Below are 26,830 nucleotides of genomic sequence, written 5' to 3' on the forward strand. Positions count from 1 at the left end.
TGCAGGATGACCCTAAGGAGGGTCATTGGAGAATCACAACAGGGGGAAACAACCCAGACAGTGCAGATGGACGCGTACAACATGATCGGCAATCCACAAGTAACCCCTCCAACATGTGGGCAGCAATTTTGAACTCGATGCAAGCAACAGTTATAGCCCTCAGGTACCACACAGATAAAATGGATGGACTTAATACAGTGGCAATCTTTGTCTCTGGGATTGATGAAGTTTGGAAAATTAAACTCCCTGATCACAAGGCTACAAATGAACCACCATAATGATTTTACTATGTATTTGTGTAAGGAGGTGGTTGACACAATTGCTGGTAAAAATAGAAGAGTTATTGAGGGAGGTTAAAAACAGTCACATCACTGGAGGAGTGTTGGCACATACCACTGACCTCCGTAATGGTTGGGCAGGGGGACCAAGATAAACAGCCCGGAAGAATTGTTCCCTCAGAGGAAATAGGAGATTTCAATACAGATGGGGATTTGACACACATGCTGAGTCCAAACCCGGATGAAGCCCAAGCACCACCCTACATGTCAAAAAGGGAGAGGAAGCGCAGAAGGAAGGGGAGAAATAAAACCTGCACCAGCCACGCAGGCTCCCAAAATACCTTCCTAGTTCCAAAGTATGAAAGTAATAATAGCAATGAACACATGGCGGAGGACACTATGGAAGAAAATCCCTGGTTGTTTGAATCAGTACCAGTAACAAATAGTTCTAGTAATAAGTCTGCATCATTAGTGGGACACAAACTAGTAGGTATGGAAGATACTTATTGCCGCACATATGGCTTTTGTAAAACCCTGTGTATAGGAAGGTGGACTGGCACAGGTAACAGGATCCCGGCAAGACTCTGATATGCAGACAGAAGCCCTTCAAGTCAGAAGCCTCAAGGAAGAGGCAACACAAACCCCTGGTTTAATAGAGCAGAAATCAGAGTAGAGACAGTTACAGCTAGTTGGGAATGTCACCTATGAGGAAGAAAGAGGACACTGTGGCGGACAAACTGAACAATGACTTGGAACTCAGTCAGGAAAAGGGACCTCTCGGGTCCTGGCAATGACCATAAAGAGCAAAAGTATATGACCGCTGGTTATCCTAGTGATATGGGACACTCGCTATAATGGACCCCAGAATTTAAATGCTGGTGCCCGCAGGATGTTTTAAAGACCTCATGTGTTTTAAAACTAATAAAGGCGGTGCCAGGCTTAGATCCTGTTGTATCGGATGACATCCTTGCCATCAAGGTCTTACCAGCAAGAGGGCGACCGCACTGTGAACCTACCCTTGTCACCTTTGCTGCTTCAGATCTCGCTGTCCTGATCTGGGACAGAAAAAAGCTGCTAAAGTCATGGAGCACTGAAGTAATAGCATATCAGGGGGACAGATATCCTTATATGCTAGCATCACCTCACAATTACCACTGCGTCTGTATTAAGGGGGGCAACTGGAGGACAGCCCCATAGATGCTATATTAAGTGTACACCAGGCCAAACTAACTTTGAAGTAATAGTGAAGGTCTCTCCCGGCAGCAAAGATTTATAACAAATCACGAGCCTCAAAATGACTGGTGCTGGTTAACCTTGTTTTTATTGCAGACTGCAAATTGTAAAGACTGAATAGGTGAGCTGTCGGCTGGCGACCTCCAAACAGGATGGCTTAACAATTTGTTCCTGGAACCTAGAAGGCCCGCAGGCAAAGATTGAGGATCCAGCGGTTGTACAATTCTTAGGAGCCTCTGACATAATATTGCTCCAGGAGACTTTGGCCCAAGGTAGTATTCCTTTGATTAGATAAGTAGGAACCTGGCTGAGAAAAGCAGTAATTCTGGAAGGGCAAAGGGTGCCTTGGCAATTTATATTAACACCAACCTGTCAGCGGAGGTGGAAGAACTTCATATGGTTGATTCATGCATCCTGGCCTTGTGAATGAGTGGATGGGCAATTATTCATACAATTCCCTTGTTCTTATAAATGTGTATGAAAATCCAAAGACGAAGGCAGTAACATCAGAAAAGGTCACAGCACATATGCTTCGCTTGAAAGAATCTATACAACCCTTTATACTGGCTAATCGCAGGAGACTTGCAGAAATAGTGGGGCTCCTCCCAGCACAAAACATTCCCTCTCAAATCTGTAAAGATATGACTGGAGTGGAAGTTGTCCAGGCTTGAGAAATACTTGGCATGCTTATCCTGAATGACAGAAAACCAGAAGATACTCCCCCAGCGTGGACAAGAGAATCGGGCAATTCAGTCTCCTATCTTGATTACACACTGGTGCCCCTCCTGCTGTACATGCAAGTGTGGGTCTTCAGAATACCCCACCCTGAGGAGAGTGACCATCTCCCTCAACTAATCATGGTGGGTGTGCCCCTACGTAAACATGAAGCAGCAACAGCCTTTATAGGTAGAGACTGACACTGAAAACCTGAAGTGGAACTCAAGCTCAAAGTTCTTGCAGAATAAGCGGTGGCCATCGTTGAGGACATGGCTGCAGAGACCTCTAATCAGATTATGGTATGGGAAACATTTGCCAGAGAACTGATCAATGTACATCAAGTCAGAAGAGACAGTAGAGGGAATAAGGGAGCTCTCCTTGGGTAGCATAAAAATGTAGGTAAGCCATGATCCATCTGCCTGAAAAGATCTATCACAAGCAGGCTTTTCAGGCACTTAAAGATTAGAATCTATTAAAAAGTCTGCACAAGGAGAGAAGACAACTGAAAAGGGAGATTTGGGCATTTAAAAAGTCCAAGCAGGAATCACTGTGGGCCCAGCTGCTCTATGCTTCAAAATCAAACGACTCAAAAAAAAAATTCTGGAAGCTCATAAACCACATTGAAAGGTTCCAGAGCAGCCCACAATGCAAACATAAGCGAGTCTGACTGGGTGAAGTGTCTGAAATCACCTTTTAAAGGAAGCGCCCAGTATGAAATCAGATCAGACCGGTCCCATAGCGACAACGAGGCAGCTGGTCTAGCATATACGCCAGTGGAGTCAATAAAGATTATCAAAAGAGCGCAGGCCGATGGTTTACCGTAAGTGCTCCTTAAACATTCAACATTGAGGTGGAAACCTTTCTGGAACACGAAGTCCGGGTCAGCGTCAAGGTGACGTGCAGCATCGATAGCAGCGATGGGATCTGGTCCGAATCCCTCTGATTATCTGTCTAAAGTGTGATGTATTTATGCAGATCCACTTGGACCCCTTGACATAGGTTGTTCCAAAACCATAGATAACGCTGCAAGCTTGGGAGGGTAATTTCTAATGTGAGCCCCTATAGTTTGTTTGTCTTTGTTGTATGAGTTGACGCCTTAGCGAGGTGACACTGACAACATAACTCTAAACAAAAGGGACTAACTATAAACACTGCAGCCATCTTAAAAGATTGAATTAAATAAATGGTCTAAGGCAGAGCAAGCTAAGTAGGTTAAAAGTCACTAGGTGACGGGGGCCCGAGTCTGCAAGCGAAAGCTAAGCTAACTCCCGTTATCCCATTAAAACAAACTAGGATTCACTACAATGGCAGCGGGTCTAATACTGAGCAGAGCAAAGGCCACAGGTACTCCCCACTATATGTGCTTCTTTGACTTCAAGGCAGCGTTTGACTGTGTTCCGCACAATAGGATATGGAACAAACTTCAGCAATGGGGAGTTGCACCTAATACCCTGTTTGCGATCAGGCTGTTGTACTAAGATACGTGGGTGAAGCTAAAGATCGGAAATGGTACCCACTTGTCAAGGGAAATGAAAACATCAACTGGCTTAAAACAAGGCTGTGTTCTAGCACCTCTCCTATTTAACTTCTATATTGCAAATCTTTTGACGAACTGGATGGGCAGATATCCCGCTCTCCGAGCCTTGTTGGCCAGCAACTGTCAAACATTCTGTATGCTGACTAGTTACTTAGCAGTTCCAGAATAGGCTTACAGAGGCTGTAAAATTGCCTCTGATTATATGCAGAGGATTATAAGTTGGCAATAAACTGCCCAAAAAACAAGTGAATTCATTTAATTGTTGCATCTCAAATGAGCGCAAATGGCACTTTAGCGTAAACATAGTTGATTGACGCATCGACCTACGTCTATCTAGGAGTCAAAAGAGATGCAAGAGAGGCGATTAAGGGAAAGGCCAGAGCACTCAATCATGCCTTTACAACACTGGCAAAATCCATTTAAGGACATTACTGTTACCATTGGCTTCAGGTTATGAAAGCCTAGCTGCTACCAATTCTTGTATATGGAACAGAAATAATAATAGGCGTGGAAGCCAGCCTCTTTGATGAAATCATGATAACAAGCAAATCTTCCAGCTACCCAGCTTGGCATCACCCATCCAAGTCAGTCAATAAAGAAACAGTCACTTGCCAAACCTGCTGCCTATATTAAGTGCTGCCACAAATTGCGGACAGCAACCGAGTGCACACTGGCCAATCTAGTCTGGTCTGAAATTAATTTGCCACAGGGAAACGGCAAACACAGAAATTATCCTGAAAAAAGTATTGAGGTGCTCGAGCTGGGTGACCTTTGAAATACTAGTATATCTGATCAAGCCTGTAAAAGAGCAGTAAATAAATCTATTAAACTGCAGAGCCGGACGAGTAACAAAGAAAAGGTGTCAAAGCAGTCACACTGCTCCAGGTGAGTCACCCCTTCTGGAAGCTATCTACCACTGGAGGATAAAGCAGAATCTGCCGCCACCAAGATTTGGTGATCCTCCAACATTAGATTTCCTCCCAAAGTGGAGGGATGGTAGCCAAAGAAGACAAGAAATGCCCCCTATGTTATCGGGCAGATGAAACTTTGCAGCACATTATATGTATCTGCCCTGCTCTGGCTTTACAGCGAAGAGGTTTGCTGAGAAAATAATTTAACAACCTAGGGATCAGGAGTTGTAGATCAGCACTCATGGAGTCACTAGACCCAAGGAACACAATGCTGAATATTTTTCAAACCCTGGCCAAGGCAGATACTCTGATGCAGGTGGAGTAAGAACAAAAAACCTGGCAAAGACTCCTTGTCGGTATTATTGATCATGGTGGGTTGCTAGGGAATATCTCTAGTGCTGCTTTTTCTCCTATCAGGTTTGTCCCCTTTGCAATTTTATGTTAGTTCTGTTTATTGTAGCATCTCTGTACCAAAGACTGCTGTCCAAAAATTACCCTGGTTAAATAGCAGCTCTTTTTTCGCAAATTTGCACATTGTTTCGGCCCTTCTGATTTTGGACATCAATGATTGTTGGTCTTGCACTTTAAGTTAGACCTGTTTATTGTAGCCCCAGCAACTTTGCGTAAAAAATCAATGCTCAAGTGTTTTCTGGTTAAATATCAGCACTTTATTATTGCCTATTGTAACCCTAATATTTCTGTATCAAAGACTGCTGTTCAAATGTTATCCTGGTTAAATATCAGCACCTTTTCTGCAAATTTGCACATTGCTCAGTTCTCTCTGGTCTTGCATATCAGCACTTTGGCCCTAGGTTAAATTTGTTTATTGAAGCCCTAGCAACTCTGCACTAAAAACCGAGGCCCAAATGTTAGCCTGGTTAAACACTAGCCCTTCTCGGCAAGCTTAAACACTATTTAGACCTTCCCTGTTTTAGACAGCACACACATTTTTGCACCTTATGCTAGTCCTTCTTACCATTGACTTAAATGCTATAGGTGTTGTAAAGACAATTCTTCCCACTTCCCTTAATTATTAAATTGTTTGCGGTGGTGTCCAGGCAAAAATAAGAGAATTCTGCAATGTCAGGATACGCCGTCGCAGGTGCTCCCCCCAACAGCTCCTTAAAGCACATTATTCAGGACGATTTTTATAGGTTCACATGCTGTTCGGATCTCTAAAGGCTGAGCGCTTATTGCTGTAGTAGTGGGTGCTGGTGCAGTCACAATAGAAGTAGTAACACATGTAGTTTTCACTTTAGGAACAGTTCCAACATCTGCAGGTACAATATTTCTTACAACAGGTTGTGTCACAGCTAATGGTCTCTCAAAATGACTCGCATTTGGCTCAACAGGGGCAGTAGCAACTGTAGTACCAGAAATCGAAGCACCTTCATTGTTTGTAACAGGGGCCACATATGGTGGTGGATGCACAGCGAATAATGTTTCCCCAACCTTTTTGCTTTTTCTATAGTTTTGCTGTCTCTTTAAGTGCCTTTGGGGCCCTAGATGCTTTCCTGCTGTGAATACAGCATGAAAGCGCGTGCCTTTCTACCTAAGCCAGGAAAGTGGCCAGTATGTGCACATATGCACACTGATGTGCTGTTATGTACTTGGCCTGTCACATCAGGTGTGAATGGATGCACATGCACGTGCACCTGTGTGGTGTCTTTTAACTTGTGACATCCTGCCCCTGCAGGCTCGTGCGTGCGTTAGGGTTCACGTGCCCATGTAGTGAAAGAATATCCATCCGTGTTTTCACTACACCTCTGCCTATAGGTTAAGATGGGGATATGTTACAGTTCATCTTGAGCTGCAACAGTGGATTGCAGTGGAGTAGCCTCATGGTGTTTACTACCATTGGATTTACAAGGACAAACCCCTTTCCACAGGAAAAGCCATTTTGTCAGTAAGGCTTTAGAAATGCCACTTCTAAGAAGTGAGCATTTCTATGTTCTAAAAACTTTTGGTGCATTTTAACTCCACCTTCATTTCACTGGAGGCTGGGAAAAGCACATCTGTGCGTTCCCCAGTGATAGCCATAAAACTTGGGCACCTGAAATGACTGGCCTCTGCCAGTTGAGGACCTGGCTGGATAGATTGGAGGGAGAGATTTTGACACTTGGCCTCTCGGAGCCAGATCATGGCCCCACTAAAGATAACGGTTAGAAATGGGGTCTTTGGTTGGCAGTCAGGTTAGCCCCTGTCAAAGCAAGGACCCTCACTCTAGTCAGGGTAAGCCACACACAATCCAAATTATCCTGTGCCCACCCTCTGGTAGCTTGGCACTGAGCAGTCAGGCTTAACTTAGAAGGCAATGTGTAAAGTATTTGTGCAATAAATCATACAATACCACAATATAACACCACAAAATTACACCACGCAGTGTTTAGAAAAATATATATTTATCTGAATAGATGCAGGTCAAAACGATTAAAGATGAAATAAGCAAATGTAGGGGTATCACCGAAAGTGATATCAAGTGTCTTTAGAGTTAAAAGATTACTGTAAAAGCAATAAAAAGTGTATTAAGTTCTCCTAGAAACAAGAAGTGTCTCTTGCAAGGCAAAGTACCTGGTTTGCGTTGAAAAATCGTGGCAAGGGGCCACGGAGGAGGAGGTGCGTGGAAAACTGTGAGTGTGCGTCGGTTTCGGCCCTTCGCACACTGACTTGGTTTGTTATTTTTCACTCGGGGAAGACGTTGCGTTGATTTCCGGCGCACGGACTTGGATCCTCTTCGGGTTGCGGGGTTTTCAGACGCCCCAGGGACGATGCGTGGAATCCTGGGCTTGCTGAGCGAAGTCACAGCAGCTGCGTCGATTCTGGTAGGCGATGCATGGAATTTTCTTCCGCACGGCAGGTGCTGCGTCGATTCCTCTCAGGAAGTCAGGCGACGGCGTTCTGAGTCAGCTTGCGTCGATCCAGTAGGGCTGTGCGTTGTAGTTCCGGTCACATCGCTGACTCTGCGTCGATATTCTGTTTGCGAAGTCGGGCTGCGTCGTTCCGGACTCTGCATGCAGTGAAATTTTCACCGCGAGCAGGCTGTGCGTCGTTCTTGGCAGGTGGTGCGTCGAATTTTCGCTGCACAGGGATTGCAGCTGCAGGAGAGAACTCTTTTTGGTCCTGAGACTTCAGGGAACAGGAGGCAAGCTCTATCCAAGCCCTTGTAGAGTACTTTTGTAGCCAGATAAGAGAGCAGCAAGACAGTAGGGCAACAGCAAGGCAGCAGTCCTCTTCTGAAAGCAGTCAGGTGAGTCCTTCAGGCAGCCAGCAGTAGTTCTTGTCAGGGTGCAGATTCTGGTTCAGGTTTCTTCTCCAGGAAGCATCTGAGGTGGTAGGGCAGAGGCCCTGTGTTTATACCCAAATGTGCCTTTGAAGTAGGGGAGACTTCAAAGAGTGGCTTAGAAGTGCACCAGGTCCTCTTTCAGCTCAATCCTGTCTGCCAGGGTCCCAGTAGGGGGTGTGGCAGTCCTCTGTGTGAGAGCAGGCCCTCCATCCTCCCAGCCCAGGAAGACCCATTCAAAAAGCAGATGTATGCAAGTGAGGCTGAGTATCCTGTGTTTGGGGTGTGTCTGAGTGAATGCACAAGGAGCTGTCAACTAAACCCAGCCAGACTTGGATTGTAAGGCACAGAAAGATTTAAGTGCAGAGAAAAGCTCACTTTCTAAAAGTAGCATTTCTAAAATAGTAATATTAAATCCAACTTCACCAGTCAGCAGGATTTTGTATTCCCATTCGGGCATACTAAATATGACCTTCCTATTCCTTTCAGATCAGCAGCTACCACTCAAAACAATGTATGTGGGCCGCCCTAATGTTAACCTATGAAAGGAGCAGGCCTCACAGTAGTGTAAAAACGAATTTAGGAGTTTTACACTACCAGGACATGTAAACTACACAGGAACATGTCTGGCCTTTTACCCACACAGCACCCTGCCCTAGGGGTTACCTAGGGCACACCTTAGGGGTGACTTATATGTAGAAAAAGGGGAGTTTTAGGCTTGGCAAGTACTTTTAAATGCCAAGTCGGAGTGGCAGTGAAACTGCACACACAGGCCTTGCAATGGCAGGCCTGAGACAAGGTTAAGGGGCTACTGAAGTGGGTGGCACAATCAATGCTGCAGGCCCACTAGCAGCTTTTAATCTACAGGCCCTGGGCACATATAGTGCACTCTACTAGGGACTTATAAGTAAATTAAATAGACCAGTTGGGTGTGATCCGATGTTACCATGTTTAAAGGGAGAGAGCATAGCACTGGTTAGCAGTGATAAAGTGTGCAGAGTCTAAAAACCAGCCAAAACAGTATCTCAAAAGTGGAGGGAGGCAGGCAAAAAGTTAGGGGTGACCACCCTAAGGCTGTCAGGTCTAACAATAACGATCTGCATTCCACCGTCCCATGGCAGACAGGACTGACATTTATGGGAGACATCTGTGGTTCAAAGGGTAAAGCTTTGCACCACCCCCAACTTCAAAGGCACACTTTAGTATATCTATTGGTACCGCACTTCAGCAACTTAGAGCTATGCTTTCAGGAATGTGGGACGGAGACACTAGACCATGTGGTGCACACTGACAGAGGACTCTGTTGTGCACAAGGAGTACTTTGCCCCCAGAAAGGGACCACGCACCCTTAGGACATTGTGGTTGGCCTGTGGTTGTGGTTGGCCTGGGCAAACTGGTCGCTGTACTGTGGCACTCTGGAGTGTGCTCTTCAAGTGTACAATGATATGCCTTCTGTTCTTTTGTGGAGGTCTCAAGGACATCAAAGACATCCTGGGAGCGACCTACCCCTTCTACAAGTGTACTCGCATCATTGGCTGGACTCCATCAGGCAGCAGTGGTGTCGGCGCTGAAGCAAGTATACTATATGGAGGCTGATTTTGCCTGGTGCAGTGCCTTCAAAGTATTGCCCGCATTTCAAGGAGTGTGGCCCTTCATCATGGGACCACAACATGCATAAGCAGCTGGTTTGTTGTGAGCCAGTACACAAGTGCGGGACCCACCTTTGTCAAGTGTGTTGCATTTCTCTCATGCAACATCTGACTGCATGCTCATTGTGTGTGGTGTCTGTGTCATAGGTGATGACTCTCAAAGGTGTGGGCATCCCAGGAACAGTGCGTTATCCTACCTCGAGCGGCCCCACTGAACTTGCGTCTTTTGTGTGTTTAGCCAGATTGTCTGGTGCAATTCAAGTCATTGCGCACCAGACATTGTGCCTCTTCCCAGGGTGGCACAACATTGGATTACTTTGTATGCATGCTCAAAGATTGTCTGGTACGTCTTAGGTCACCATGAATGAGGCATTGTGCCTCATTCCAGAAAGGTATGACATTGAGCACTTTGTGTTAGCGATTGGAATTGTCTGGTGAGACTCAAGTCATCGCGCACCAGACATTATTCCTTATTCCAGGAAGGTATGGGAGTGGTATCCTTTTTGTGTGTTTAACTTGATTGTCTGGTGTGGCTCAAGTCATCGCACACTGGACGTTGTGCCTCATTTCAGAGAGGTACGGCACTGAGCACTTTGTATTTGTGATCTGAATCGTCCGATGCGACTCAAGTCACTGCGCACCCAAAGTAGTGCCTCCATCCAGGGAGGTGGCGATTGATATCTCCTTGTGTGCAACTGGGACTGTCTGGGGCTTCTCAAGTCACTGCGCCCCAGACTTTGTGCCTCCTCACGGAGGTGTGGGATTTTTTAACTATTGTGTAATAGAGTGCCTAACTTGGTGCCACTGTGACCAGTGTGTGTCCCCCAACGACCCTCCCCCTGTGCTTTGCAGACCTGAGCCTGCACCGGAAAGCACGGTACAGAGACCTCTTAGTGAACTTCCTGAGAAGTGGCCAAACCTCCATCTATTGTCTATTATCTGCTCTGCTGCTGTCTCTTTCGTCCCCCCAACCCCCTTTTGTCTCAGACTGCCTCAACAAGAGTGACTCCAGCCGTGTGTGGCGTAATACCCGGGGAAAGGCTGTTTGGCTCTTCAGCTAGTGGGAGTCAGGTAGTAGGGGCCAGTTGGAGGGTAGAGGAAGGTTTTAGGGCCCAAGCGTTGTGGTGTGTGGGGGGTCATTAAGTGCAGTAACAGCTAACCTACCGGATATCAGTGCACTGCATTAGGGTGCTGGGAGCGATGTATGGGAATGCATAAGCTATGACTCACCTGATATCTGTGACACCGCTTGGCGATGTGGGGTGAGAGTGTGGGAACGATTGCGGGTGATTTACACTGTACTACAGTGTTGCCAGACATGTTAATTCTTCCAGAGGACTTGCACGGTTGATCTTAGATTTTACCTGCGCATCCAGCCCGTGGAGCTAATTTAAAGTTCTGCATTGCTCAGTATCTACATATTGCTGTTATTATTGTGATCCAGGGTGCACTCTAGGGCTGTATGTAATTGAGCTTGAGTAATCACTTGTGCTGACGTTTGGCACCTCATGTGGGTGCCGGAAGGGAATTTTTTTTTTCTTTCTCAAGTGTGCATACTGCAAATGGCATTTTAACAAAGTTGGGCCTAGTACTGCTAGTGTTGTTTCTATTGTTGATTCCTACCCAGAGTTGCACGTTATTTATGCTCTTAATTAATGTGTGTGTTGAATACAACACTTATTTACATACACCTCGTGTGAAGTCTCTTTTGTGATGCAGAGCGTGATTATTGTGTGGGATTGTTGTGCAATTGCTTTACACATTGCCCCTGCGATAAGCAAGGGTGAGTGCAGGCTATACAGTGAGTGTAATCACCCACCCCTGACAGTAGTAGTGAGTTCTGCCTAGCTAAGGCTCAGCCTCAGCCCACCAGAATGTGGCACCTCTAACGCTTCCAAAATATCCTCTGAATCAATGTCTGGTTTATTTGCAGCTCTCATCATTTTTCTGTGTTTTGTTCATTTTATTCTTCCCTCTAGTTATGGCTGGGTACGTTCTATGCGTTTTCTCCATCTTTGCTGGCCTTTCTCCCATTGAGCATCTGCATAATTCTGCAGAACTTTTAGCCTTGTTTGATATTTTTCTTTATGTGTAGCATGTGATGTTTTCCCCAAGCATTTAATACTTCGTAATATGTAGGTATAGGTGGTAGGTTCATCTCCTATAATTTTTTTTCCCAAACCATTCAATAATTCTTATTTCAAAAGTAACATATTTTTGGAATCTTAACTGGCCCTCATTCTTGGTGATATTGCACCATTGACAAAGCCATAAACATGTGACACCCCATGTAATGTGCTGGTGTACCACGGGAATTCTCACATCACCTCTCACAAAACTCGTAAAATCCCTAAAACATTTAGCCCCATATTTATACTTTTTTAGCGCCGCATTTGCGTTATTTTGTGACTCTAAGGCGGAGCAAACTTGCAAAATACAATTGTATTTTGTAAGTTTGCGCTGTTTTTGCGTCAAAAAGCTGCGCAAATGCAGCGCTAAAAAAGTATAAATATGGACCTTAATTTTTTGCATAAATCAACAATAAACAAGAAAAACAATTCAATATTTCAGTACTTTGATTCAGTTTTTTATTCCATATACGTCAATTGTTTTCTAGATTCAACAAGTCACAGCACAGTGTTTCATACCAACAGTCCAATCCCAGCGCAGCTCTTGCTGACGCAACTCATTGAACTGGTTCACCCTCCTTTCCGATTTTCTTGTACACACAACTTCACTTCTCAAAACAAACACAAAATATAAACATATACGTTGGCTGCTCCTATAAAGAAAACCAAAGTGATTCATCAATCAGAATATTAAGGTTTTGACACCCTCCGACTTTTCACAGAAAAATATATTTACACTCGCAAATTAAATCTAGACCAGTAGAAATCACCTTAATCAGCGCAGCTTCACCTTTGGGCAGTAGGTTTCAGTAACATCAATCACTATTAGAACAATCACAACAATTGGTGTCCCTATCTCAATTGTGCAGTCAATGGTACCTCAGTATCTGTACTACAAACCTTTAGCAGATGAGAAAAAAACATAAAATCAACTCATTTCTCTAACAATCTAGCTATCCTGGGATCTTGGACTAGTTCGGAGTTCAATACCCGCTTCAACATTAAACACTTACCCATAACCAATTCATTCAAAAGGCATACACTAAAGCATAAATATCTCAACAACAACAAAGACAATTGTGTCCTTGACAAATAAACCAGTATCAATAGGGTTATTTGTCTTTGTTAAAGACAAATAACCCTTTTGATACTCACACCTCCAATATTGCAACCTCCTTCGAAATCGCACCTTATCAGTCTTTGAAATTTGGGCCTTGAACTAGGATATAGGCTTTAATCGAAACTAGGGGAATTAATCACAGCTCCTCTTTCTTAATGTAAACTGTCTTTTTGCTACCAACTTTTCTGCTGGAGTGGGTATTGTTTCAATTAAGGTTTCGGTTTACTGTTCATCATGGCTAACCCCCATTGCCGTCAGGTTGATGGATCTTTGAGATTGGCTAAGATTAAAAAGGAGCTGTACATCACATTAAACTATCATCACAATCTCTAGTCTACTTCAGTCAATAATGATTTTCGTATGAGATAAGGGATTTTATTAATCACATATTTTAGTATTATACCTTTATTAAAATCATCATATAAGTTCTTCAATTTCAGTCACTAGTTTGCCAATAATCGAAGTAATCAATAAATCATAATAAATGTATTAAGTGTGTTCCATAAAAGAATGAATTTATGTTCTAGGAATGGGAAGGAATCAAAGGTGTCAGTCCAGCAACCCAAAAAGAGTTCTGAATTTGAGAGAAATCATAAAGCTTCAGCACCAAAATCAGCTCAATAATTCAGTAATCAATCAAAGCAGACCTTCTCATGAAGAGAGGTTCAATAAACTTGGAGTTTCAGAGCAATGTGGTATAAGGGAATGGAATAAGGAATATGGTAAAGTGGGTACCTACTCTAGGAACACACACAAGTCAGGAGCCAGACAAAATAGATGTTGCAAGTTCATATTGCTTCTTCTTTCTTCAGTCGACCAATCAGCTTTCAATGCACCCGTGGAAATTCATTTACTCCTCATATTCTCACGGGAGCACAATAATCTTCATACAGGAGTTTGTAAGGCCGCAACTATGTCTTATAACTCATTCAGTTTCCTATGATTCATTCTTCCACACAAGACTGCACTTCTGTGTGAACTTCATATCCAGCTTTCTAAATAACAAGTCTGTTTGTTAGCTAACAGTTGTCTTTTTAGAACTCTAAACATATGTATAAAGGAAACTAAAACATTTTGCGCTAAAACTATTGATTATGGAGAAAAAAAAAACTCTTTAAAAAATTCAAGATCAGGCCCTGTGTTTTTACCACAAGTGCTTTTGCTTAGTTAACTATTTCATGTCACTGCAAAAATATTTCAGGCCTAGCATGTTGAAGTATGATTGCCTACTGAATGTTTGCTTTTATTCACATTTTAAGCCTTATTAGCTTTGCATATTATTTAACATTAATTTTTGACATTTTTTAATTACCCATAATCTAGAGAATGGCAGAATTAATCACATGGTTTTCTGGTGCTTTCCGCCAAGATAGCATGAAATATTGTGAATAATATTTTGAATAGAATCTTAGTTTTTGCATTATTTTATTTCCTGTCTACATCGGGACTTGCTTCATATCACTGTGTTCAAATGTCAAATACCTAGTCAATATTGTGACACTGTTTGCCTGTAATCAAGTAGTATGCTGCTAGATTAACCTAGTTGCATAATTGGCCTTTTCTGTGCCACATAATTTAGTCAACATACTTTGGTTGTACATTACTGCATAGTTCCAGTGGCCTTACAAGTCACAAATGTAGCTCATCCTCATTGACACCTTTTTGTTGGTGTCCAGTGTACCTCACAAGACTCCTACGGGAAGGGAGATCATGGTATAAAAGCCCTGCTTAGAGTTCATAATTATTTATATGGTCTGACTCCACATCACCGGAGCTGAAATAGTTCTTTCTAGATCGTTCAAAGCAGTAAACACTTATTTTTCATAAATGAGGTCCTAAGTGTGAAAACTTATGTGATCATTGGTCTAATACAGAACAACAATGACACCTACCACTGTGCTAATCCTTGAGTTGATGGATAAGAGAGTTTGGTCCAGGAATCTGGTACATTGTCGTAAAACAAAGATGAATGTTGGGACTCCATGTCCGCAGAAATTGTTAGTTCTCCCTGCAGCATAAAAACAGCATGTTATTATTAGGATCTTTAGAAACCTTACTTACCATTGTCTAAGAATTTAATTAGACGCCTTCTTCTATATCTAAACAAAGCATCACCATACACTTTTAAATGTAAATCGATAGAAAGAAAATAAATGTTATCCTGCCTTCAGACCAAGGTTCAGTTCCTTCAATGATCTGCGTATTTCTCGAATTAGGTTATTCATCCTTTCGCACTCCTGGAAACAGACAAGAATATAAGGGCTCCTTTCTGTCGTCTTCTGCATTATTTCCATTATGCTAAATTCTTCAGGCAGTTTCTCCAGAATATCATCCAGCACATTTTTTACCTAGGGAATTGTACAAATTTTACATTAGTCCATTTTAGACAGATTCATGGTCGAACCAATTTACTTGACGTTAATACACATCCACCCACTCTAGATACTTGGGCCTATTTCACATGATAATTCTTTGAGAAAGCAATGCAAGCTGCTTTGTCAGTTACCAGTCTATTTCTAGAAACCTGCTAGCACTCTGGCATACATTGTTCTACACATATTATTTTTATAACTTAAATTACCTCCACCCATCTCTTCCTCATTTTGTGAGACAGGACTACTAGATTTTAAAATCTGAGATTGCAAGCTCCCCCCACCCAAGCAGAGTGCATAAAGCAGCTGCCACTCCAAACATCCTCCTATTCTTTAGCAATCTGTTGGCCGTAAGGAACACCTGTTTGAGGCTGCTCTCAGGCATAGGCCTCCCACTCTTCCTGACATGCAGCTGATTTGGGGTGCGCCACAGGATTCTGCTCTGAGAATGTGTGACTGGGCCCCATCTGGTTGTGCATGTGCTTGAGATATGGTCCGGTCAGGCCTAGTATTCTGACATGCAGGAAGAAAACCCTGAATGTGCTACAAACCACTGTGAGTTGTGGATGCGTTTCATATGCTGGTTCCCATGGCTCCAACTTGCCCTACGTGAATAACCAATAGTTTTATTTGGTCCTCCCACTTTGTTTCTGTGGAGCAAGTGACAAGGCTTTGATGGCTCTTGGCCTAATTGGGTGGCTGCAGCTTGGGATTACTTGCAACATCTGCATGCATGGATATCTGTGCAGACTACCTAAACATTGCTCATGCAAACTTAAAAAAAACAACTCCAAGTAATGATCCAAAGAGAGCATAGATTACCCTTGCAATTTCCCCATTAGCACTAAAGCTTTCTAGAGTATGAAGCAGAAGTATGGTTTTCTGCACTGATTGCATGGTTGTACACCACCAAGGGTATTGCAAGCCATAGCCTTAAAATTTCCCATCACGCCACGTTGCTGTGTAGTTGTGGGGACAGGTTGGTATTTCACCCACTATGTGGTTTGTCTCCGTGGCTTACAATGCACAGTGCCAATTCTCCCCATTGTGTGAAAAGCCAATGTGACTCTTTCTATACAGAATTTTATTTGTAAAATACACCATTTCCATGCTTAGGAATCATCAAATCCATCTGAAAGTTGTTTATGGTGTGGTGGGCTGCTGCAATAATAGAGCTATTAGCACTGAGCCACTAAAGCATAATTTACCACCTATTCAACTCTACCATCAATCATTCCAGTGTGCCGTGTTGCAGTTGCCACAAAATGCATTCGTGTGTCATGTGGCAATGTAGCAAGCCACATAGGACATAATACTGCATTTCACACCTGATGGGTGTAGTCAATAACAGCTTACCACATTTTAAGTAGCACACGTAACCACAATTTCTTTATCAATTGCCATCTCAAGAGTCTGCCTGAGAAAAAGCTAAACATTTTAGGTGACTTTATTGGCTTGAGAATGTTGCAACCCTGCAAAATATATTTTGAACACACAGGATATCTGGGATGCGTTTTAGAACAAGATGCTTGGCATCAATGTGGCCTCAGTATGGTTACTGTATGCTATGAGTAGCTTTGATATAATCACCACAGGCTTATTACCAGTGTCAACAATAATATAGTTCAGATGCTTTTGTTTGTGAATAAAGTAATGATCATGGGTGTTAAAATCATACTTTAAACAAACCAGTAAGGACCAATCAGTTACCTCTGACTAGTGTATATCATGCAAATGTTCAATCGCCAAGTGGTGTGGGGGGGGACTAAAATGTATACCTGTGTGTTTAAAAATATTAGGGGCAGCATTTTAAGAAACTCAAGGGAGCCCACAAAAGAAGAATAAATGTACATATGCAGCTACTCTGAAAAAGTATGACCACAGAGTGGATATGTCCGTCCAGTAAGTGAAACAGGACGAGTTGTGCTCCTGAAAATATTATGGAGGCACCCTTTGTTTGAATGAAATAAAGCAACTATTATGACTCAAGCAAACATATGTCACTACTAATTATGACTCCGATCCACACTGAAATGCTTCAAAATGTAACTTCTTTGAGTGAAAGAAAAACCTGAGGTTTTTGTAGTTATATCTTAAACATTTCTTCAGGGGTGCGTTGTGATGGAAAATTCCCTTGCATTGAGATGGACATGCACCCCTTCCCTAAGTGCCCCATCTGTAAAAATGTATCAATCCCTGATTTTGGTTGTCATGGACAAACACATATGTGTGTGTGCCATGACATCTGCCTGTCTCACAGATTGTTGTCTTTTTCTACTGGAAGGGGTGCCCAAAGCGCTACCCTCATAGGGGTGAAAGGCAGCCATATTGTGTACAGTAAAGGACTTGGAGCCTGCCCACTGCTTACCATTTGTTGGCTTCAAAGTCACTCTTCCTGGCTGGCTCTTAATTGGCCATCTCACACCAAGCATCACTTCCTTTCTTATGTGTGTCGCATAGACCAAGCACAGACTAATTCACCTTATAGTGCCAGTCTGCTGCTTTTCAGGTACTATTTCTTCTTTCTCCTCCTCATAACTCCATCCTCCCGCTTACTGTTACTGCTCCCTCCCTCTCATCGTGTTGCTTTCCCCCCTCCTGTTGTGGTTGCTTCCACCCTCCCAGCACCTCCCTTGTTTTGTATCGGAATGCATCCTTCTTGCCACATGCTGACAGGATGGATTAGCTGGTGCAGCCTTCCATCATTTCGAGGTTGGTCTGTTGAGTGGAGTTAATATGATACTAGTAAATACTGGTTACATACGACACTTAAAAACAACCCGTAGACATGGAGAGAGTAGATTCAGCCTGTGATACAGACATAAAAAAAAAAAAGCCACAGAAACAATTCTTTCTTTATATGCACCTCAAAGAGGAAGATGGGAATTGTAGCTGAGGTTCAGTCTTTCACCACATCTAGGTCACGGTACAAAAGACACCAACGTGTCCCGTGTAAGCGGAGCTTTCTTGTTGATCAGGGGACAATCTTGTGCTTAGAACCCCCCCCCCCCACTCCCCAACAGATAACATACATACACTCCTACACTTACCTGACACCCCCATTCACCAGTCCTTCCTACCACACAACAGCCGTCCACACATACTACAGCACTGCCACACACAGTAGTCGTTACATGCCACAAATGCTGCATGCAGCAAGAGGCACTAATTGCATGCTTGTCGCTTGTTAGGTGGCCGTATCATTCTATAATTGATTTTAAATTGCTTCTCGGGGTCTCCTCGACTTATTCCTAAAAGTGAGGCACTTCATCGAAATGTTGGGAATTAACGACCGCGACAAAAGCCAGGGGGCAGCAAGTTGCATAAAAATGGAGGCTTTGCACTACGATGTCTTTTAATGAACGGCTTAGGGCAACGAGACACCAAGCCTTGGCAATAATGTTTTTTAGGCAGACGCAAGAGCTGCAGACAACGTTTTAAGTACTAATGGGTCTGGGGGGGCTAATTTCTCTTCCCTGTTGCAGTGTTTAATTTATTGCTCCAAAGAGCTCCGAAACCCCGTCGGTATGACTAGTGCTTTATAAATATGATTATAAATAACACAAAAGTAAGGGAGTACCTTCTGCCGCCTTAAAGTGCTTGGTCTATCACAGAGAAATACTGAAACTAGGTCAACATTTCTACCTAAGGAGATACTTTCTCTTAATTGTGATTAGTTAGAATGGACCGACAAGATATTTTTAAGAACAATAATAGATTGGGTGCAGAATCTAATGCTTATTAGAAAAGACATCCAGTTTCTAACCTGGGATTTATTATTCTGAATGAATATATTCCTACATAACTGAACTTGTAACCAACGTTTTGCCTGCATGCTTCAAAAATAGCCATTTAACCAACTGACCTTTTGCACCATAGGAGACAGAACTTCATCAAAACCCATTGCAGATGTGGACAGTCAAGTGTACAGTGCTGATCTGTCTGTGTGCAGGTCACGTGACTGAGTGAATCCAGGGGCACAGCTATCAGTAGTTCAGCAGTTCTATTGGTACTGAGGGAGGCGTGAAGGACCCACTGTACTCTGATGATGTCGGTCTTTAACTGGCCAATAAAACTGGCCAAATTAGACTGGTGTATAATTTGCCTTGTTTTACTTGCTTGCACTGGGGCCCAGGGCACCCTTGCTGCACCACTGCTCTGTGTCTAGCACATCACTTCGTAGCGAGCTCTGTGATACAGTCTTCCTGTGCATAAGTCGTGGTTTGATATAGTGAAAAATGTAAGCTTTGTGACAACAAGCATTGGGAAAGCCAATACATCTCGCCTATACAAGATCTATTGTCTTTATCAATGTTTTTAGCCATGTTGCACAGCCGCTGTGTAGCATGGCTGAAAGTCACTCCTGCTTTGACAGACTGCTTGCTGAAGGAAGAGAGAACAAAGGATAGATTACTACAAAAAGAAGCAGACCCGTAACATACTTCAAAAACTCATACTCTAAATCACATTTGGTGCCTGGAAATTGGCTAATAGAAGGGGAGCTAGGAGAGCTTGATGCCCTAAAAATGGTCAATTGCCAAGTAGCCAGTCGGGCTGTGGAAGGAGAAGTTCTGCCTGTGACCAGTACTGGGGGCCAAGGCCTGCTAATCTCCTAGCTGGGTGAGGGAACATTACCCAAGACCACCTGCCCTGGAGCACCAGCATCTGCCTAGCCTGCTTGCAAGACCAGTGTTCCTTATAAGGAAGAATAGAGCATTGGAGGGAGCGAAGTCCAGTAGGAGGAAATCCCGGTGTGTGGACTGTTGCCCTTCTGCAGTGTTCTGTCAGTGACCTCTTATGCCGTGTGGGGCCACCCTGAAGATTGCTTCTGAGCCAATCGGGCCATAGCCCACGTGCTGTATCAAATTGGCAATACCATATGCCAGATGGGGGCCACTGGGAAGACTGCTGCTGTGATGATCGGGCAGAGCCCGTGGGCAGAAAAGGAACAGTGATCCTGTGTGTCCGAGAAGAACAAGGCCCCACTCGTGACCCCTAGCCTGAGATGTGACTGAAGACAAGTAGCATGATTGTCACACTCATGCCCCACCGGTGAGAGGAACCCGCATTGGAGGAACATTAAGAACTGCTGCGGTCACTGAAGGACTTACTGGCGACAGTCACTGCAGCTAAAGCGCTCACGAAGGGGGCACGCTCAGAGACTCTAGTCACTCCAATCCTGCTGGTGTGAGTAAGACTGATTTTGGGCCTGACAGCCCTGGGGACCCTGCTTGCCAGATAGCGCTGCAGCTCTGGAAAACCTTTTACTTTAAGAGTTGAAGTGGGACTCCTGAGACTCTGACTACTAGTGGGCTTAACCTGAATGTTGCCTATAGTGAATACAGAAAAACTACTATCGCTAGCTAGAGGGGAGTGGGACTTGGGGAACCGCCAAAGGAACACAAAAGCTCTGGCCTCAGGGGACTGTGTGTTGTTTATGAATGTTGTATTTTACTTTGTGATCATATATAAATACACTTTCTTTCATAAAAGCAAGTATTTGACTGGATAATCATTTCTTGCTGCTGATGTGCATATTTTGAGTTGGCAGCCTGTGTTCACCCCCTTGTGTCTACCTCCACCCAAGAAGACTTGGACTTCTTGTCACACACTACCAAAGAGTCAAGTACTGAATGGATACTTGGCCCAGTTGCTTAGGGCCCATAGTAAGTCGGACCCTGGGACATCAGACGTGAAAGGCCTCAACCCCCACTGTTGTTCCTAGTAGCCCATTTGCCCTGTGGACGGGGTTCTGACAGTGTGATTATCAGTTACATTTAGATAAGAATAAGACCAGCGTTTCCTGTATAGCTTTGTTATAAACATAGAAGAAAGACAGTGTATGTAATTTTTCAATGACCGTTACATAAGGCTTACCTTCTCTTCTACTGACTGTCCTGTTCCTTCCCCAATAAGGGCATCGCTGGGCTGCATTTCCAAAAGCGCTCTGAAAAGATTCTCTGAAGTCACTGTCAGGAACTCAATCTCTGCATTGGGATGAAGTCCATATAGCACTGGACTTTCCACTGGTAGCATTTCATCTATGTATTTGTGGTAACCCGTGTAATCCAAGTTAGGTGGAGCAAGAAATCCTGGGGCCAGCATAAGGTCATTTTCAAACTTGAACGACAAAAGAAGTAAAGGGTGCATTACAAAAGTTTCCAAATACTCTTAAAATACCAGTCATTTTACAACACAAACTAGATAGTTTTTTACCGTCATTGAATACTAGTAGTTATTTCTTGCAGCTATCATAAGAGGGCCTATGATCACAAAAAGTTCTACCCACCTTGTCGATCTGTGGAGCACATAGTGGAGTGTTACGAAGGAATTTTGCCTCAATGCACAATTGGTCCTCTTGCTGCAAACTGTATTTGAGGTAGCAGAATTAAATATAAATTTTGCAGAAAATAGATTTTCAACACGTATTTAAATAAATGACCGAAGAGGCTAAGACAGGGACTCGGTTGGCCATATCCCAAATCTGACCTTTCCTTTCTTGCACCCTATGCCCAGTATTAACTCAAACGCCTCTTATGCCTTGAATTACCTCAGGGACATGATGTACCCGACCAACACATACGTCAGCTTGTTCTCTCTGATTCATATCTGTTGAGGACATTTTTATTTTTGTTTACACAAAACAACATTCGGAAGTAAAGCATTATCTAGCCTTGAAACTATATTTTGCAACATCTATGTGAAGTGTTACTGGCTTATTCAGAATCTGCAGTGATTTCGTGCTCTGTTTTTTAGGGGTCCGAAAAACTGAGTTTTTTTTTTTTTTAACGAAAATCTCTGAAAATGTCATGAAATGTGCTTTCAGAATGAACTGTGGTTTGCCGGCATCATGCGTTACTTTTTTTGTATTTTTTTTGTTTTAATATTCAGAGCTTAAGAGGCTGATTGGAGAAGAAACTGCCTTTCACCATGACATTTTCTGTGTGAACCAAGGCCCATATTTATACTTTTTGACGCACAACTGCGGCAACGCAGTTGTGCGTCAAAAATTTTAACGCCGGCTAACGCCATTCCAAAGCGCCATGCGGGCGCCTTATTTATTGAATGACGTTAGCCGGCGCAGCTGACTGGTGTGCGTCAAAAAAAATGACCCACACCAGGCAGCGCCGGCGTAGGGGAAAATGGAGCTTGGGCGTCAAAAAATGGGGCAAGTCAGGTCTGAGGCAAAATATTGGCCTCAAACCGATTTGCGCCATTTTTTTTTTACTCCCAACCCCCATTGAATTGACTCCTGTCTTAGCACAGACAGGAGTCATGCCCCCTTGCCCAATGGCCATGCCCAGGGGACTTATGTCCTCTGGGCATGGCCATTGGGCATAGTGGCATGTAGGGGGGCACAAATCAGGCCCCCCATGCCACAAAAAAAAAAAATACTTACCTGAACTTACCTTAAGTTCCCTGGGATGGGTCCCTCCATCCTTGGGCGTCCTCCTGGGGTGGGCAAGGGTGGCAGGGGATGTCCCTGGGGGCATGGGAGGGCACCTCTGGGCTCCGCCCTGACCAGGCGTTAAAAAATGACGCAAAAGCGGCTGGACGTCATTTTTTAAGGCCCGCCCACTCCTGTGCGTCATTTTTGCACGGGAGTTTAAATAAGGCGCACATGCCTTAGAGTCATTTTTTAGAAGGGAACGCCTACCTTGCATATCATTAACGCAAGGTAGGTGTCCACGCTAAAAAATAACGCAAACTCCAAGATCTTTGGCGCTAGACGGGTCTAACGCCAAAGTATAAATATGGAGTTAGCTTTGCGTCGGATTTACGTAAAAAAAAACGACGCAAATCCGGCGCAAACAGAGTATAAATATGCCCACAAGTTTCCATTCTGCAGCTTGGTTGACTTTTATTGTGTGAAGTGTTCTGCAAGATTTAGAGAAATTGTGTGCGATGTGAAATACTGGGATTTTGTTGAATGAGTTAAAATTGTATTCATGCCTTCTTTTTTCTCTATTTATCTGCGCCACTCAAAGCAAAACGTGAAGGAGTGCACACAAACAAATGCAAAGTACTGCTAGTTTGTTCAAACCTCAGGCAATATTATTCTGGTAGAGATGTCTAGCACCAGATTCTTCACCTTTTGAATATTACCCAGGTGTTAAACTGGTTCCGAAAGGTACCATAGTAGCTCTGCCCTTCAGAAGGTAGCACCATATGGCTCTTTACTGGCACAGTTCCTTGCAAGTTGATGTGCGGGGCCTACATCGGTGTCATTCCTGCATGCTGAGGTGAGTTCCTTACTTTCTGTTCCACCAGACGCGGACACCGAGCTTCTTGTCTCTGAGACCATTACCTCAAGAACAGTTTTCAGTGTGCAAGGGATGTCACCCCATAAGACAAGGATCCGTCACAGACCTCTGTTTGGAACCTAACAGGTATGCCTGTGGGGTCTAGGGTTGGGTCAGACTTCGGTACGTGCTGAGACTGTGTCAATGAGCTCAAAGACCATCAGCGAATGCAAGGTGAAACCTTGCTGCCAAGCACAAAACAACGCGTCGTGACCGCTCCAAGTCCAGACTCTATCTCAATCCCAGAGTCAAGAGAGAGCATCTCTAAATGCTTATGATCATCATGCTTCAAGTCCTCCATAAAGCATAAAAAACACAAGAGGTCAAAGTAGAGTCCCACTCCTCCATGCTATTCCCACTCCCCTGAAGAAGCATGTTGGCAGAGTGAACCAACTCACACCTGCCCTCTAAGTCGGCCTACTTCAAGTTTCAGTACAAATTTAGTGTCTCTTGTCTTCAACCAAGCCATGCTAGATCACAGAGTTATATGCAGCTGTGATCTGCCTTCATATCTCTACCCACTCTCTCTGGCATGCCTTTGAGCTCTACAAAAAATAGAGGCCTTCCACCTGCCTGGATGGCCTCCAGAAGGTTTCCCTTTGGTGGCAGCTGGATCCTTGTAGCCATTTTTGCTCTAAGCTCCAGTTCCAACACGGACTCAAGCTCCCAAGTCCACATCAGGCTTGGTTACATCGATGACAACCTTGGGAGAAGGCAGTTCTCCCTGATGCCCAGTTGTTCGACCTGACAGCCTTAGGGTGGTCACCCCTAACTTTTCGCCTTCCTCACTACACTTTTTGACACTGTTTTTAGGACTCTGTGCACTTTACCACTGCTAACCAGTGCTAAAGTGCATATGCTCTCTCCTTTAAAACATGGTGACATTGGCTCATATCCAATTGGCTTATTTAATTTACTTGTAAGTCCCCAGTAAAATGTGCTACATGTGCCCAGGGCCTGTAGATTAAATGCAACTAGTGGGCCTTCAGCACTGATTGTGCCACCCACATAAGTAGCCCCTTACCCATGCCTCAGGCCTGCCATTGCCATGCCTGTGTGTGCAGTTCCACTGCCAGTTCGACTTGGCATTTAAAAGTACTTGCCAAGCCTTAAACTCCCCTTTTTCTACGTATGTCACCCCTAAGGTAGGAGGTAGGTAACCCATAGAGCAGGTTGCTATGTAGGTAAGAGGCAGGACATATACCCGTGTAGTTTATATGTCCTGGTAGTGTAAAACTCCTAAATTCGTTTCACACTGCTGCGAGGCCTGCACTTTTCATAGGGTAACATTAGGGCTACCCTCATATACTGTTTGAGTGGTAGATTTTGATCTGAAAGGGATAACAGGGCCATATTTAGTATGGCCACAATGGTAATAGAAATCCTGCTGTCTGGTGAAGTTTGATTTAATATCACTATTTTAGAAATGCCACTTTTAGAAAGTGAACATTTCTCTGCACTTAAATCCTTCTGTGCCTTACAATCCACGTCTGGCTAGGTTAGTTGACAGCTCCCTTGTGCATTTCACTCAGACAACCCCAAACGCAGGATTCCCAGTCACACCTGCACACATCTGCATACTGAATGGATATTCCTGGGCTGGGAGGGTGGAGGGCCTGACACTTACATTTGAAAGGACAGTGGACTGCCCTCACACAATGGACTGCCAAACCCCCTACTTGGACGCAGGCAGAAAGGATGGAACTGAAAGGGGACCTTGTGCACTTCTAAGGCACTCTTTGAAGTCTCCCCCACTTCAAAGGCACATTTGGGTATATAAACTGGGTCCCTGACCCTACCAACTCAGATACATCTTGACAAGACACCTCCTGGGAAAGAAACTCTGAATCAACCTGCTAAGAGAAGCTGCCTGGCTGCCTAAAACACTCACCTGACTGTTTTTCTGCAAAGGACTGCTGCCTTGCTGCTGCCCTCTGGCTCTGCTGAGAAGTGCTCTCCAAGGGCTTGGATTGAGCTTGCCTTCTGTTTCCTGAAGTCTCCAGGCCAAAAAGACTTCATCTCTGCAAAGAACTCCTTGTGCGGCGAGAATCGCTGCACAGCTTGCGCAATCGATGCACAGACTGCCCTGCGGTGAAAAACTCACCTCATCGCCAAACTGGAACGACGCAGCCTGGCTCCCTGAGTGGAGATCGATGCAGCACCAGCGTTGCGACCAGAACTTCGATGCACGGCCCACTAGATTGATGCATCACCGAGCTGGAACGATGCAGCCCGACTTCCTGCAAGAGGAACTGACGCAGCGCCTGCTGTACAACAGAAATTACCCCGCATCACCCAAAGGATTGACGCAGCTCCTGTGACTTCATCCTGCATGCCCAGGATTTCTCTGCATCGTCCCTGGGGTGTCCAAATATCCCGCAACCCGAAGAGGATCTAAGCCTGCATGCCGGAAATCGACGCAAAGCCCTTGCTGCATGGAAAAGCACCGACGCATCGTCTATGTGCACCCGGAGAAACCGACGCACACCTCTCTGTTTTCCACGCATCTCCTCTGCGGTCCCGTGTGGATAATTTAGACGCAAACCAGGTACTTTGTGCTTGTAAGAGAAACTTATTGCTTTTTAAGAACTAAACTCTATCATTATAAAGTGATATTTGAACTTGTATTTATCAAATCTGGATCGTTTTGACCTTAATCTACTCAGATAAATATTCTATATTTTTCTAAACCCGTGTGGTGTATTTTTGTGGTGTTATTGCATGATTTACTACACAAATACTTTACACATTGCCTTCTAAGTTAAGCCTGACTTCTCAGTGCCAAGCTACCAGAGGGTGGGCACAGGATAATTTGGATTGTGTGTGACTTACCCTGACTAGAGTCAGGCTCATTGCTTGGACAAGGGGGTAACCTGACCGCCAACCAAAGACCCCATTTCTAACACCAATCAATGCCAGTTTGAATCCAGATGAGGCACCAGCCCCAGCACTTGAACTTCCACACAGCAGGCAAAATTCATTGCATTCCCTTTTCAGCACTGACAACAACTGTGACCAGTGTTAAGGTTCGCTCAGCCCTATGCCATGGACAGTTGGTATAAAGACTTACAGGAGGCTAGTGGGCTAAATACCTGCACGGAGAAGGATCTCTTCTCTCCTTCTAGCACTGCCATGGTAGAAACTACCTCCTACACAATGGTAATCATAGGACCTTGACTTCCAGCTCTCTATGAGAGGTCCTACAACTGGGCTAAACTACATCTGAGCCTCTCTTCCTTTTCAATGAGGCCCTGACTGATACCTTCCTAGGTATATGGTACAAGCTTATTCTGGCACTTTG

The 26,830-nt window shown here is 44.1% G+C and overlaps 1 protein-coding gene across 1 annotated transcript in view; it reads right to left on the reverse strand.

Moving 5' to 3' along the window:
• DNAH11 (dynein axonemal heavy chain 11) overlaps positions 1 to 26,830 on the reverse strand; it is a 2,866,633-nt gene that overhangs the window by 32,663 nt on the left and 2,807,140 nt on the right. Inside the window, exons 77-79 of the mRNA XM_069211469.1 lie at positions 21,104 to 21,346; positions 15,020 to 15,202; positions 14,747 to 14,862 (exon numbers count right to left, since the gene is read on the reverse strand). Of these exons, the coding sequence (XP_069067570.1) occupies positions 14,747 to 14,862; positions 15,020 to 15,202; positions 21,104 to 21,346 (542 nt within the window). The remainder of the gene's footprint in view (positions 1 to 14,746; positions 14,863 to 15,019; positions 15,203 to 21,103; positions 21,347 to 26,830) is intronic.

Source organism: Pleurodeles waltl, chromosome 10 (genome assembly GCF_031143425.1).
Source record: "Pleurodeles waltl isolate 20211129_DDA chromosome 10, aPleWal1.hap1.20221129, whole genome shotgun sequence".
NCBI lineage: Eukaryota > Metazoa > Chordata > Amphibia > Caudata > Salamandridae > Pleurodeles > Pleurodeles waltl.